At 41.8% G+C, this 14525-nt stretch overlaps 1 protein-coding gene across 2 annotated transcripts in view; it reads right to left on the reverse strand.

The window, feature by feature from the left end:
* The window catches only part of AFF3 (ALF transcription elongation factor 3), a 338365-nt gene that overhangs the window by 96782 nt on the left and 227058 nt on the right, over positions 1 to 14525 (reverse strand). For both annotated transcript variants that reach the window (XM_064502379.1, XM_064502371.1), the window contains exon 8: positions 5820 to 5871. In XM_064502379.1, the coding sequence (XP_064358449.1) occupies positions 5820 to 5871 (52 nt within the window). The remainder of the gene's footprint in view (positions 1 to 5819; positions 5872 to 14525) is intronic.

The following is a 14525-nucleotide window of genomic DNA, read 5'->3' on the forward strand; positions in this document are numbered from 1 at the left end:
GAATCTGATTTTGTAAGATAGGCAGTGATGTGAGCCAAGTTTGGCAGGACAAGATCGGGCTCTTATTTTGTTTCATCTGACAGTTTCAGTGAGGCAATCTTGGCCTTCTTGTCATGCCTTGTGGAAGTGCAAACTTAGATGTCACAGAGATTTTAAAATCAGAGCTGGCAAACCATGAAAAGCTTGGCTCAGTTGGCTTAAATCTTGCTCTGGATTTTAGTTATGTTGGATACCAAAAGGGCTGCTTCTTTAATACACAGGAAATAATGGACTTATCTGAGTTAAGGAAGGCTGTTACAACAGCTATTCTTCCAGTCTAAAAATAAACTCACATTATAGTGACAGAGCACTGAGCAAACCATTTGGATTAAATAAGAAAACACCTGAGATTCTAGCCATTCCTTAAACCAAAACTTGTTTTTTCCATTTTTGCTTCTCCCTGTTTTGCGCAGTTTTGGTCACAATCAAACTTGCACGTGCCCAGACTTCATGAAATAAATTTCCTGTGCTCAGTGGAGTGAGAAACTTCTCATCAGAAAGATTTCTTTTCAAGTTTATCAGGACATTTTTTTTGAGAGGTAAATTCATTTGGAACGATGATGCAGGCGCCGTGGTTTTTTTCCCAGGGCTGAGTGTTCTCGTCTCCTTTTTTCTTTGCTCATTTTCACTTCTGATCAAGTGTCAAGTATTGCAGTGATGAAGAGGTGAATAAAAGGGAGCACAACACTGAAATGACTTGATGTGGTTAAAATATTTGGACATGGCATATGTGAATGCAATTAGCACTGACTAAGAATAGTTCTAATGATGGACAGGGCTATGCAATGGTGTGCTATAATTTAGCTAAAGTAATTGTTCTCTCTAGATGTACCTGGCTGTGCTCTGTGAGTGGCTGATCTTTGACTTCAGAAAGCACCATCCTAACAGATGAGGTCTTAGGGAAAAAAAAGCTTGTAGCCACTTTGCCCCTTTTCCAGTATGTTTTAAAATTCATTACAGATTGCTTCAAATTAGCTGGAATATTACATTTCATATGCAGAAGTAGTGCTTATATAGGTTCTGCTAAAATTATTCCTTCTGGAAAAAGATATATGCATGACTGTTCATTTCAGGATAATTTTTACTTTTGCATTGATTGGCAGTCTGTATCCAGAAATGAGAGGCAGAAGTCCTGCATGTTTTTAAAAAGCTTGTCCTTAAATACATTTTTTCTCACTCATTTCTTGCTATCGTCAAAAAAAATGAAGCACAAATTTAGGACTTCAAAAAAAAAAAAATCATTTCCAAATGCTGGTTATGTAGGAACACGGCAACACTGCTGCTGACCCCGTAGTGGGACTTTCGTCCTGCTGCAAAGCCCTGGGCTACAGCCCACCCTGACAGTGCCCGGGCTGCAGCGGGGAGTGCGCAGCCCCCGTGCCAGCGCACGGCTTTTCCTCTCTCTCTGTGGGGTGCTGGGTGAGAAGCCAGTCTGGGCTCCGGAGACTTTTATTCTCCCCAACTGAAGCTGTTCCTCATGAACTCTCCTGAGCCTGCTCTTTCCCTGAGGTCCCCATCCTGGACGGGGACAGAGCCCTCCGCTTGCTTTGGCTCGCCTTTGGCGAGGGCTGTTTACATGATGCTGCGGGAGACCCTGCAGGGCCTGCCTGGCCCTATCGCTTCTTAAGGAGGGCAGCAACTGCCATAAAAAAGTTGTCTTGACTCTTTCTTTTGTGGAGGGTGCATGGACAAAATTAATGAAGCTGAGGGGGTCATTCACTGCCTTTCTGGGCACTGTGCACTGCAGAGGGTGTTTTCAGCCCGTGTATTTACCTGCTGCGGCAGTGGGAGAGTCATCTGACTATTAAAAAAAAAAATAGTACTAAAACTCAGTCTTTCCTTTTGAGATACAGCAGGGGCTTGAGTTTGCAGCCTTGTCCCTCCGAGTGCATTCTGATTGCTTCTTCAACTTCTGTTTATACAATTTTACAAAATTTGGGGAGGAATCAAGAGCACATACCAGGGTGTTGGCTTTTATGAATCTCCTGGGATGTGAAAGTCAAGCTGACTGGATGAACTTTGGTTACATATTCCAGACAAGCACAATGACTCTATTTATTCAGACTTGGCAGCCAGAATGCAGATCGACTCTGTGGGTAATAAATTTTCACAGCCACAAAACTTCAGCGGCAACCAACCTGATCCCGCGCAGAAAAATGCATACAAGGAAGCAGACTTGGGTTGCAAAAATATGTTAGATTATTATTCCATGTATGTGTACCAGTCAGTTAATTTATTTGGCTATTGATTGACATGGATTGCACAAATGATTCCAGGGATCTTTTTCCCCTCAGATGAACTACTTTCTATTATAGAATTTTCATATTGTAAAAGGACAAGTAGGAGGAAAAAAGTGAATTGTTCATATTACAATTGACAATCTCCTTTTAATATTTCACCCAAGACTGATTTAAGTTATCCAGTGACCTCTACAGTGAGGAGCAGGGTACTATAATGGGGACTGTTTCATGTGCTATGCCACACTTCAAGGAACCAAAAGGCAATAACCACTACAATTCAGTACTCTGAACAATCTTAAGTACAATTTTGACATCTTCATGCTACAAAGCTTCAGATGTTTTCTGGGAGAGATGATGACAAAATTATTACTCTGTGTGTTATAAATCAAAATGAATTGGCCCTTTAACTTGCAGATTTATGTTAACTACCTTGGTATCTGTTAATTGCATGCTCTTCAGATATTGATTGGGGATTAAAAAGTATATTTTCTTCAATCTGTGTGATGTAAAATATGCCAACAGGAAATTTTCCCTCTGCATATTAGATCCTATGATCACTGCCTGTAAAATTAAAACGATCAGTTTAAATGGATAAACTATGCTCATTAAAGAGGAAAAATACATTTATGTAATTAAAATTAAGAGACTAATATGTGTGGATAATGTAATTACCGTGGGCACACACACACTCAGCTCAAACCCAGCCTCTTTTGCCTCTCCTGGGTCTGTGAATCTCACTACCTTAATTGCTGGCACGGAGCGAGTGTTTGAGAACGGCTTGCCCACTGCGGTCCCGCAGCTCCTAATCATGTGTCCGTCTTGCACTTGGGCTCCGTCATCCATAGCTCACATTCTCTGTGTCAGTCACAGTCCTCCAGATACCACCCTTAGGAACGCAGTGGCACCTGTCCCCCTTTGCATGACTTTGGAAACTTTCCATTTGCTTCTTGGTGATTTCGAAGTCGAATACAAAAATCACCTTCTAAGCTTTCCAAGTGTTTCCTCAAAACTTTCTGCTTTAGAAATCAGGAAGAAGATAAGCTTGCTAGTTCTTGTACAGTTCACCTTCAGCTATTTAAACAGTTGGACTACTTAAATGAGTATGAATACTCAGAGGTTAATTAATTATGTAAAGAATACCTGGGAATCATTCATATACTGTTCCTATACTCTCAACTTTAATTTCTTTCTTTCCTGTTCCCAAGCCTAGAAACAGATCTGAGATTAAAGAACCTCAGAATTAAGAACTAAAGTGAAAGTGGGTTCCTCCATTCGCATTTAAATACAGATTCATGTGGCAATCTATTAATTCAGTTGGAAGAAGGGTCAATGTTTTTCTTTTCTGGGCCTATTTCCTGCTAGGTAGAGAAAACTTCCTATTTTGTTTATCTGACAGGCACATTTATTTAACATTTATATGTCTGTTAAGGAAACCTACAGGCCCCAGCTAGATTCTGCAAAGCGTTTTAAATAGCAGGGAGGCAGCCCGTGCCTCAAGGAATTTTTAATATATACAGTCAAATCAGAAAAAAACGTGATTAATCCTATTTTACAGATAGGGGATCAAGTCAAAAGTAATAGTTGAAGGTTGTTCACCCTACTGCTAGCAATGATTAGAATTGAGAAATGGGAGCCCAGCTCTTGCTCTGGTTGCCATTCTGGTGGCAAAATCTATTTTGGCCTCTGGAGAGCTTGTTTGAGCACAGAGGCGAAAGACCCAGGCTAAATAAGGTGTACCTAAAAGCTCTAATTACTGAATGAAGACCTTGCATAGCATACATAGTACTAGCGATCCAAGCACAGGGAAGATATTAATAGTTGTAAGTAGCAGCACTAAACCTAAGATACCATGCGTGCACGCCCAGATGGCTGTACTTTTCCCCTATCCCTTCTCTGCCTAAATATACTAACGCTCTTTTCTTTCCTGTGTAACATACACTGTCACATCTCTTTTTCCATTTGTTATGATGCAAAACAGAATTGCAGTGCTCTGGGTTTGCCACCTACTCCACGCCGATACCCATTACGCAGAATCCCACCTCTCTTCCCAAGCTAATTGTTGGCTCTGCCCTCCCCTAACGCTCGGTCCCGCACTCCAAACACCACGGTACATTTGCGCGCTATTGTTATTCCTCAGATGTCCCTTCTGTCCCTCACTTTACTTTGCCCTACGCTGTCTATGTGCTGTATTTTAAACTATCTAGACAAGCAGGAAGAGTAATTAAATGTGAAGTGCTTCAGGATGAAATACATTAGACAGAAAGAAATTGTATAAATATGTAAAAAATTGAATCCATGTGCTGAATCTTCTTAACACCATGAAGCTTTGCTCAAAATAGATGAAATAGTAGTTTACTATGAATATTAAAAGGTTTGGACTTACCTGTTGTTTGGAATATAGTGTGAAATGTAAACTTATAGTAAAGAGAATTAAAAAAACCAACCGGAACAGTTTCAGGCCTAGATACCTAGAATTATTTGTCTAAGATCCTGAATTTTGGAACTGTATGTAGCTACAATTATCCTTGATTGAAATAAGCACATTTGAAAACCATGTTATATCCAGCACTGGATCCATCTGTGATCTTCAAAGGCGTGGGGCTGTGCAACCAGTGTCAGAATTTCCATCATGTGCTCTGGAGAACGCATGGGACGTGCATTTTGTGCAAGGAGGAAGGGAAGGGGCTCCTGCCCACTCAGAGCTCACTAAATCCATGCCAATGTATTGCGAGAGCGAGAGGGAGAGCACGTGAGAGCACAGCTTGGCAGTTAGGCACTTGGCTGGCCATGGGAAAGTCAAGGTCCAGTCCTAGTCTAGTGAGCGCCTAATTTTCTAGAGAAAGCAGAGCAATGCTTTAAGGAGAAGCTGGGAGAGACCCACCTGGCAAGAAAACCAACTCTCCTGAGACACAGGAGATGGGGGCTGAAGTATCTGCTCCTGGTCAGGTAGTCTGGGATCTCCAAAAACCAGACAAGTGCCCCAGTTGCTGGGTTATAGGTTGAAACAAATGCACAACCAAGGTTTTTTCTTAGCTGCTTTTAGCTTTCGTAGTGTGTACAGGCCACAGAGCAGGGGCTTAAAATGCCCACAGAGGAACTTATGGCCGGGGGGCAGGGGGATGCTAACGAGGCTTTTGGTACGTTAAGTGACCCAGTGGCTAGTCCCCAAGGCCCCGCTTTAGACACTTGCACTTGAAGGTTTTTGGCCTGAATCCTGAAAACAGAATTCCTGTTTCTCTCCTCCTTGGCTGCTCTTTAAAACAAAACAAAATTGAATCAGAAGGAGACTGATACAAAAACCTTCTGGGTTGCATCAAGGTCATAAATCAAGACCACTGCAGAACATTCCCCACAAATACAGCAGTTAGCACATGCAGTCTGGCACAAAACAAGAACATCTGCTACTCCATTTATAGTACTTTCATGTATTTTGATAACCTTTATGTATATTTTGAAAAAAAGCATTAGCAAAATTTTTGCAGTAATTCAGTCTCAACATGAAACATTCTGCAAGTTATGTACCTGTTGACTGCATCTTACCTGGTCATTCTCTTCTTCATCGCTGCTTAACTTGAGGTCATCTTCTAGCATTCTGGAAAGCAAGTAATTGAATAAATTATAATTTGCCAAAATGCTTTAGATCTGATCTTTTTTGAGTTATTCTAAAAATTTAATAATTTAAATAAAAAGAAAATAAATTTTATCCCAGTAACTGTACAAGTGACACTGTCCTTGTATTTTTTTCCTTAGGCAGTTGTTATCAACTAACTTCTTAATTCATTTCCCACTATTAGTGCTTAAGGGGAAATGTTTTCCACAGTAGTAATGGATTTTGAGATGATTATTGTTATTAAACTCACTGACAAACAATTTTTATATGCTAAAAATGATACTTTTGATGCTGACAGGTCAGTATTCCCTACAAAAGGAAAATTTTGCTCCATTTGGCTTTGAACTTACAAAACAGAAGTAGATATTTACACAGGCAGTACCGCGGCATGAAATAAGATTCATTGATATTTCCCAAAGGCCATTTTTACCTTATCGCATGTTCAATGTAAAATTGACATTGACTGAAACAATTAAAACTAAAATATATTGTCTCAGGGCACAGGAGTATCCACAAGGAGTTCATTGTCATATAAACACAGAAAATAATGCATATCTTCTAATGGGTATTTCATCCTGCCTTTCCATATCCCTTCCTCAACTTACTTAAATTGGCTCACAAAAAAAAGAGGAGTTTGTTTTTTTCCTCTATGCATTTTTTACAAGCTAGGGTTAAGTAACCAGCAGTGAAAGGCGTTGAAGAGGTGCAAAGATCTCCCCCAGTGTTTGAAAGGTCTTAAAACATGGGACCTATTTTTAAAAACTGCCTCTGTAATAATAATCCTTCAAAAAGTTGCTAATTTTTCTTGCGTTCTGGGAAAAGAGAATCTGTAATTTAGTCTTGACTCCAGAAGAAAGCTTGGTGAACAATTTAAACACATTCTATGACGTGGGTGGTCCCCGGAGTGTAAATATATCAAGAAGACATATGTAGTAATTTCAAACCGCCTCCTTATACTTGTGCCTAGATCTTCTAAGTGTGCCTGAAAAGTGTGATTCCTAAATGGGCTACATGGTGTGTGTTTCTTAGAAGAATGCCATGTCTGAAAAGGGCGCCGAGCCTCACCGCCCTCCCCTAAGAGTCATTGCCGGTGGCACCACGCACAGCTATTAGCACAGTTACTGCTTGTTGCTGAGTCCCAGCTGCTTCCATATTTTTTCCCCACAGCAGTTTTAGGGGAAGGTAGGGTGGTAAGAACAGGATCGGGGGTCCGAGCAGAAATTCCTACTAGTTCATCTCCTACAGAATCTCAGCTTGCTTTTTTTTCTGTGTTTACTGCCACTTATGCTAAGATTTTTCCTCTGTAAAACCTATCAACATATCAAGTTCAGCAAAATCTGGTTGCAGCTCAGACACTCCAAATATAAAAAGTATACAGGAAACTCATCGAGCTGCAGAGACTTGACTATCTCACAATGAGACTCCCCCATGTTTTAACGGGAAATATGCCCGCAGGCAGGAAAAAACTCATTCTACCATCTCCTGAGTTGGCAAAATACCCTGTCACCGCATCAATGCAGCCAAGTGGGAGGGGTACCAACAAGAGGGCATTTTCTCCCAAGAGCTAGACTATGCCAGAGAGGTAAAGCTTCCCATAAACATCGTAAGATCCACATTGGCTTTGGATTCTGCCACTTCTGAGGGACATTTTAGAACCGGCAAGATTATAAGTATTCATTAACAACTAGTTAGATCTGTTTAGGGCATCCCTGAGAAGAAAGTGTTGGAAAACAGAAAGCTTAGGTTTGGGATTGGGTATTATGTAATTAAATGTGATGGAATCTGCATGGATAGTTAACCAGAGAAAGATTTGCTGATTACACGACGAGCATTGCACTTACGATATCACTGTCTACTCTTCTTTGATTTTCAGCCTTTGAGTTTCTGTTAGTGATATGTTAGTTAAGCACATTGTTTAAGATTTAGCAATTCAGCTCTTCTCCTAAATTAAGTTGAGAAACAAAAGCTTACAGTGAAATGTTCTACGTAGCTGTCTGTGTTTATCAAACTGTCCTGGCCTTTTGCATCAACATAAAACAATGTGGATTATAAGCCTCCAAATAGATGCTACTATGATTCTTTGAAGTCTTCAGGTTTTATGGAAGAGTGAAGCGGAATTAAGGTAAGACACAAAAAACATAAATGAGAATCATCCACACAAGAGAAACAAGAAACAACAGTGCTGGCCTATCCAGATCTCCCTGCTTGTCTGTTTTTGCCCTGTCTTTATTTTTCTTGTCTGTTTCTCATTTTAGAGCTGTTGCTTTCCAAGGAAAGCACAGCCTGCTGGCACACAGCTCTTGGGCCTCTCTGGAACTACTGTGAGCGTGCAAACAATGCTGTGGCGACCAAGAAAAGCAGGTCATCATAAAACTAACTTGCTTTGTTTTTCCTTCCTTCCTTCCCTCCTTCCTTCCTTCCTTCCTTTTCTTTCTCTCTCTCTTTTCTTTCTCTCTTTTTCTTTCTTTCTTTCTCTTTCTCTCTCTCTCTCTCCCCCCCTTCCCTTCCCTTCCCTTCCCTTCCCTTCCCTTCCCTTCCCTTCCCTTCCCTTCCTTTCCCTTCCCTTCCCTTCCCTTCCCTTCCCTTCCCTTCCCTTCCCTTCCCTTCCCTTCCCTTCCCTTCCCTTCCCTTCCCTTCCCTTCCCTTCCCTTCCCTTCCCTTCCCTTCCCTTCCCTTCCCTTCCCTTCCCTTCCCTTCCCTTCCCTTCCCTTCCCTTCCCTTCCCTTCCCTTCCCTTCCCTTCCCTTCCCTTCCCTTCCCTTCCCTTCCCTTCCCTTCCTTTATTTTTTTCCCTAGAGGTGGATCTAGCCCACACAGTCCATGCCTTTGTCACAAGTACACATCAGGTTAGGACAGCTTGCCAGATGTCTACCTTGCAAAGACGGTATCTGTTTCTCTACTGTGCAGAAATAACTGCAGTGCCTAGAAGTCTTCCCTGGTTCACGGCCAGGTCAGACTCTCAGCCCTGGTCTGCAGAGCTACAGCCAGAGCAGGGCATACTGCCACCAGTGACGTTAGTGTCACCCGCCAGCAGTTCTGGAGAGCTGGGAGGCCCTTTGGACACTGTACAGCTTTCAAACCCCAGGCGGAAGCCCACCCTTGATCAGGAGGAAGTATTTGCATTAGAGGGATTCCCGTTTGGAATACATGTCTTAAGGAAATCAGATGAATTTTAAGTCTGAATGCTTTTGAGGAATGCTTCTCCTTGACAACTCACTTCCACTGTGACAATGATGATGGTTAAAAGTCCGCAACTGTACCAGCAGACCCTGCTTGAAAAGAGGGAGGATGGAAGAGAAGAAAAATACTCAAAGCTCACAAGAGACATTACATTAGTTTGCAATTTATCTGAAAAGCACTTTGGCATAGATTCAGCGAAGAATGAGCTTTGGTACCTCCTCTGTTAACAAAGCACTTCAGATTATGTTTAAATCAAACCCTGTTCAGAACGAGATTTCTTTATATATTCTGGCAAACTAGTACAATGATGGACAGTCAAACATATACAAGCTAATGTGCAAACACGGCCTTTTCAACTCTGCCCAACCCTCACCCTTGCCATTTTCAGTAACACCTTTTTCAGAATATGCAAAATCTAGGCCAGTAAGTGACACTGTCTATGGGCTTTTAGAGCTTTTGAAATGGATTAGGCTTTGATGCATTCAGGCACAGGTAGAAAGATAAGTAAATGCAAATTTGTAAACAAAAACCAGAAAAAGAAAGTGGTACTCAAGGTGGCTCTGCAAAACTCACATCACAGGGCTTCAGCATGTGAATGTGTATGGACCTCAGTTGTAAGGAAGTTATTTTGCAGCCCCTACTTACGCATTTGTAGTGAAATCTCTGCGAGGCCACTGAGGCCACGGGGGGGTGGAAGGCCTGGGCGGGAGCGCTGGCCATACGCTAATTAATGCATTTTTTCCTTTATCCTCAAAGGACGTAACAAGTAGAAACGTAATGGAAGGAAATGAGGATGAGCTTAGGATATTGAGAAATGCTTCAGCAAGCCAGCTGGTTTCTTTCTCCTGCAGTCAATGAAGAGGTTTCAAGCAGGGGTGCTCTGCCAGTCAGGCACTATGGAAAAGGGGAGGGGGGGTAAGGGACTACTTAAACATAACTGAAAATATACAGAAAGCCTTCTAGAGGACATATGTATCCAATTGCAGTGTGACTACACATCCAAATCTCTTACATCACTTCTCAGAAAGAGTGACATCTTTCCTCTGCGGGCTGTTTGCTGCCTCGGTCCAGCAGGCTGCCAGGGGCTGTGCAGGACCCTGTGGATATACCCTGTGCCTGTGGCTGGCCCCGGCATGCAGAGGCATGAGAGATGCTCCAGTTCAAAATAGCTCGGGTTGGGCATGGGGGGGTTGCTGCCAGCTACCCCGGGAACCACCATGCTCAGTGGGAATGGTTAAGCCGGGACTCACAGCTTAGCTGCCTTGGCTGTCTGTCTTTTACCCTGATTTGTCATCGTTGCTGTTGGAAAGCCAAGTCCCAGGAAAGGATGATCTTCAGGCTGAGCTGGGGTTCAGGGAAGGGCAGAAGTCCTCTAGTTACCCCTCCGGGAAGTGGCATCAAAGTAATAATTTTGAACGTGACGATAAGGCCAGGGCTCACGCCAGAGACTCTTGGGTTGGAAAAAGTTGGAGGAGAAGGAGCTGCTGAAGAAGATGTAGATGGTGCGATGTCTTGGGGTGGGGGTGGCTTTCAACAGCCAGTTTGGGAATCAGTTGCAACTACTAACAGCTGGAGCCAGCCTGAGACCCTTCCAGCATCGCTGTACTTAGGAGTATGCCTATTCTCTTTCTGGGTTTGTGGCAATAATGGGAGTAATGTCCAGTTCTTGAAAGGTCTGACATCTCCTGAAAGATTTCAGCAAGAGTTTGATTTGCCTTTCATTAACACCAGGGATGTGAAGACCCAGTTACAGCCGGGAGTCATCCTTGACATCTGCTGGTACACATGGAAGAAGAAGCAGGCCCCACACCTTACATTTTACATTAATTTCTGATATACTTCTGGGCTTTATGAACTCTTTCTTTCACCCCGCAAATTATTTATTAAAGAGTTAAACTCTCAAAAATGCTTCTGTGGTTTTGTTTTGTGATGAGACAGATTCCCTTTTGGCTTGTAAATCAAAGGAAAAGAGAAGTGGCCCTGAAGATTTTTAAGAGAGGTTAAAAGAATGAGGTGGAAAACCTTCTCATTTCCCTCTGTTAGTCTAAGCTACTGTAGTAGATATGTTTTTCAAGATATTTTTGATATTTAGAACAGCAACAAAAATTTGAGATGGGAAAGGAAATATATTGATATTAATTAAATCATTAACACTAATGCTTTAGGAGAGAAGACGATTCTGGTTTGCAAGCCTGGGACACAAATTATGTATGATGCAATTGTCATTGAAATAATTACAGAAATCACCATCTTCGCAATTTGTGAAAGATCTCGTGAAAGTTAAGAAAGAACTCATGAGTGTTAATCTGATTGAGTAAATTCCATTTTCATGCGAGACATTAAAAAGGCAGTATCTCAGTCAGAATACAGAGTTTTTTTAGGACTTTCATGATTTCTGCTCACTATGTAGGGAAGTGATCTTATTAGTGGAAAAATACTTTGATTTTAGCTGAAGAGGAACCCTGCAAAGCAAAGAGCTGTGATGAAACATGCAAGTCAAACAACTAAGTGCTCATTCAAGTTTATAGCACCACTGTTTCATCTGAATGAGACTGTTTGGGGGCAAATTATCTTTTTTTTTAATACATAATACTGATGCTTTATTTTCTTTGCCATAAATGCATAGTGGCCTTTCAAGAACATTAGTCTCCACATTACCGCAGACCCAGAATGAAAATATTCTTCTAAGGAGGGCCATGCTGGAAGGCTCTCAGAGTGGCTCCAGTTGTTTAAAGCCACAACTGGTGCACTGATACAGGGTGCGCTTCACACTGTTGGAAAACAAAACCAAACCTTCTTGGAAACACAAGGTTGTGCCAGACCTTTAACTCTGCTGTCAGCAAAACGGGTGAGAATGCCAGGCAGGAATCTGCCTTTCTTATGCAAACCCTCCCATTATGTTACTGGGATTATTTCAGCTAGGAGTGCCCATAAGACGTAGATAATAGGCCTTGGGCACTAATGTGACAAATGTACCTTCAGCCTCTGGGTATATCTTTGGCTTCTTTTTAAAAGATAAATAAAAGCAAAAATATGCAGGGTAAGAAGTACGGAGACTTCATAAGAAACAGATGGATGTGTATCCTTCCTCAAAAGAAGAAAAAAAAAAAAGGAAAAGGGAAACAAATGTTATTGTTATTACCTTGGGTACCTGCACATAACAGATGGGCAGTTACATTTGCTGCTTATCAAAAACTGAAACAGGTATTTCAAGTGGCTTTGCTTACTCTTTCTAAATGTAGGAGTAGCTGTTTTTATAGAGCTATAATTTTTAATTAATTGAATTCTGATTGCTGAAATTATCTTTCACTGTAGTGTCATAACTGATGCAAATCTTTCACTCCAAGAAAGTCCATGCATTTATATAGTCTGAAAAGTGTAGTATTTATTCTTGTTTTATACGAAATAAAGTCAGAGGCTTATGGACAGGGGTAAACAAGTAGATCATGAGGGTATTTCACAAATGCTGTAATAGAGCTTTCAGCAGGCTTGTAATACCTAAGCAAGCACTGCATCTAAAATTCAGTTTGAATATATGACGTTTAAGTTTTAAAAAGCCTTCAACAAACAGTTTGTTCCACTACATAGAAACATGTAGAAGAACATGATTATTCAGAATACTGTCAAATCTAATTAAAAACTGAATAAGAAAGCCAGTAAAATCAAGTTGGTGAAATATTAATGTACTAAATGTTGGAATGAAGTATATATATATATCAATGTGAGATTTAATTCTGGAGCGTGGAATTTAAATGCCTGAAAAACTGACTCAGTCTATAGAAATAGAATTAGCAATTCCAATAAAAAATAGATGCCCTGAAAGGAAAGTTTTCTGTCCTTGGCTTGAATCCATCTAAGATGGTCTACTCCACTCTTCAAAACCATTTAAACAGGCAAAATGCTCTGCTAAATCCCCATAACCCTGATGATCTCATTAGAAATGCAAGGCAGTCCTCTCTGAGCAATACAGTGATTACTCTCGCATATTAGCAGCAGCTGAAATAAGGCTTCTACCGTAGCAGGCACCGTCCTGGCAGCTGCCCTCGCGAGCACCTGTGCACGGCAGAGCCGCGATTTGCACGACGGTTTTGTCCCTCCTCCCCTCATCTCACCCTCCGTTCCCCACAAAAGAGGGGAAGGGAGAAAATACCTGACTGCTTTACCTTGCACACCGTGCACGTGAAATATGGGCCTGCATGCCCTGGGTTAGACGGCTGACTCCGGATGCGAGCACAAATAGAAAAGAAAACCTGCCAGCCTTTACGGAAATGCCGACCACCCGCCGACTGTGGCCAGAAGTGTCATACCCCAAAGATGGGTCTGGTTCCTTCCTGAGCTTCATACAAGCTCTCAGTGATGGGAACCACAGCTTTTCCTTGCATGTATCATTACTGCTGAAGCGGCTGCTGCTCTAGTGACTGGCACAGAAAGCAGAACCAGAAATCAAACAGAAGTAAAGAAAGGGAAAACAAATATAGTCAAATCATATGCTGAAATTTCTAACTTCTTGGCAGGGTGGCCAGAAAGCCTACTCACTTCCACAAAATCCACAGAGGTCCCATGAGAACAGTGTCTCGAGCAGAAGGACCCAGACTACCTCTTTAAAGCGGAGAGAAATTCTTCAGGAGAAAAAGGAGAAACCCACCAGTGTGAGCCCACTGCCAGAGCAAGGAAGCCACATAAAAATGCATACATACTCAGAGAGAGGGAATAATGATGAGCTACTCACTGGTTCATTCCTAAGCACCAGCCTAAGTAGTCCAATCACTCCGAGGGCTTACCAAAGTTTCCTGGCTAATCATGCTCTGTGTGACAGGAGGAAACACATTTGGGGAATAAAAGTTTTGAATGAGCTGCGCGTAATTTTCCAATCCATTTCTTGCCTCCCTGCCTCTGTTCGTTCCAGGCTCTCTGGGTGTGATTAGCACTTATTTACTAACTCTATTTTCCTGATTTCCTAGCAATTTCTGATGCTGCCATCTACAAAATATTAATTTCAAATGTGAAGAGAAATAAGAGTGCATGAGCTGCACCACCACGCCTTGTGTGTCAGCTGTCGTGGTAGAAATCTTGGGGAATTTATGCATCTGAGACTCAAAATTGCTACTGCTCAGTCTCCCTGCTGAAGGTGCAGAATCTGATTTTGGAGTTGGTGATTATTTTCTTACGAATAGCCTCTTTCTGCCTATTCCCCATCATTACAAACATCTGTCCTCATGCTGGAGCCATCATCTCACACATTTTTATCCCCTTGCTTGCTTGCAGATGACTGCAGTCATCTGTAAAATGCAGACCGTTCGTTTAACGATGTTCATAACTGAGGCTGCAATAGTATTTATTCACATCTCACTCCTCAGGCGGGAAATATTAGTTTAGGCTAGAGGTTCTGAAACTTTGCTTAGTTCCCACAGTGACAAAAAGAGAAATATCTTGTATCATAGCAGTGATGGGATAAGT

Source organism: Dromaius novaehollandiae, chromosome 1, assembly GCF_036370855.1.
Source record: "Dromaius novaehollandiae isolate bDroNov1 chromosome 1, bDroNov1.hap1, whole genome shotgun sequence".
In the NCBI taxonomy this organism is placed as follows: Eukaryota; Metazoa; Chordata; class Aves; order Casuariiformes; family Dromaiidae; genus Dromaius; species Dromaius novaehollandiae.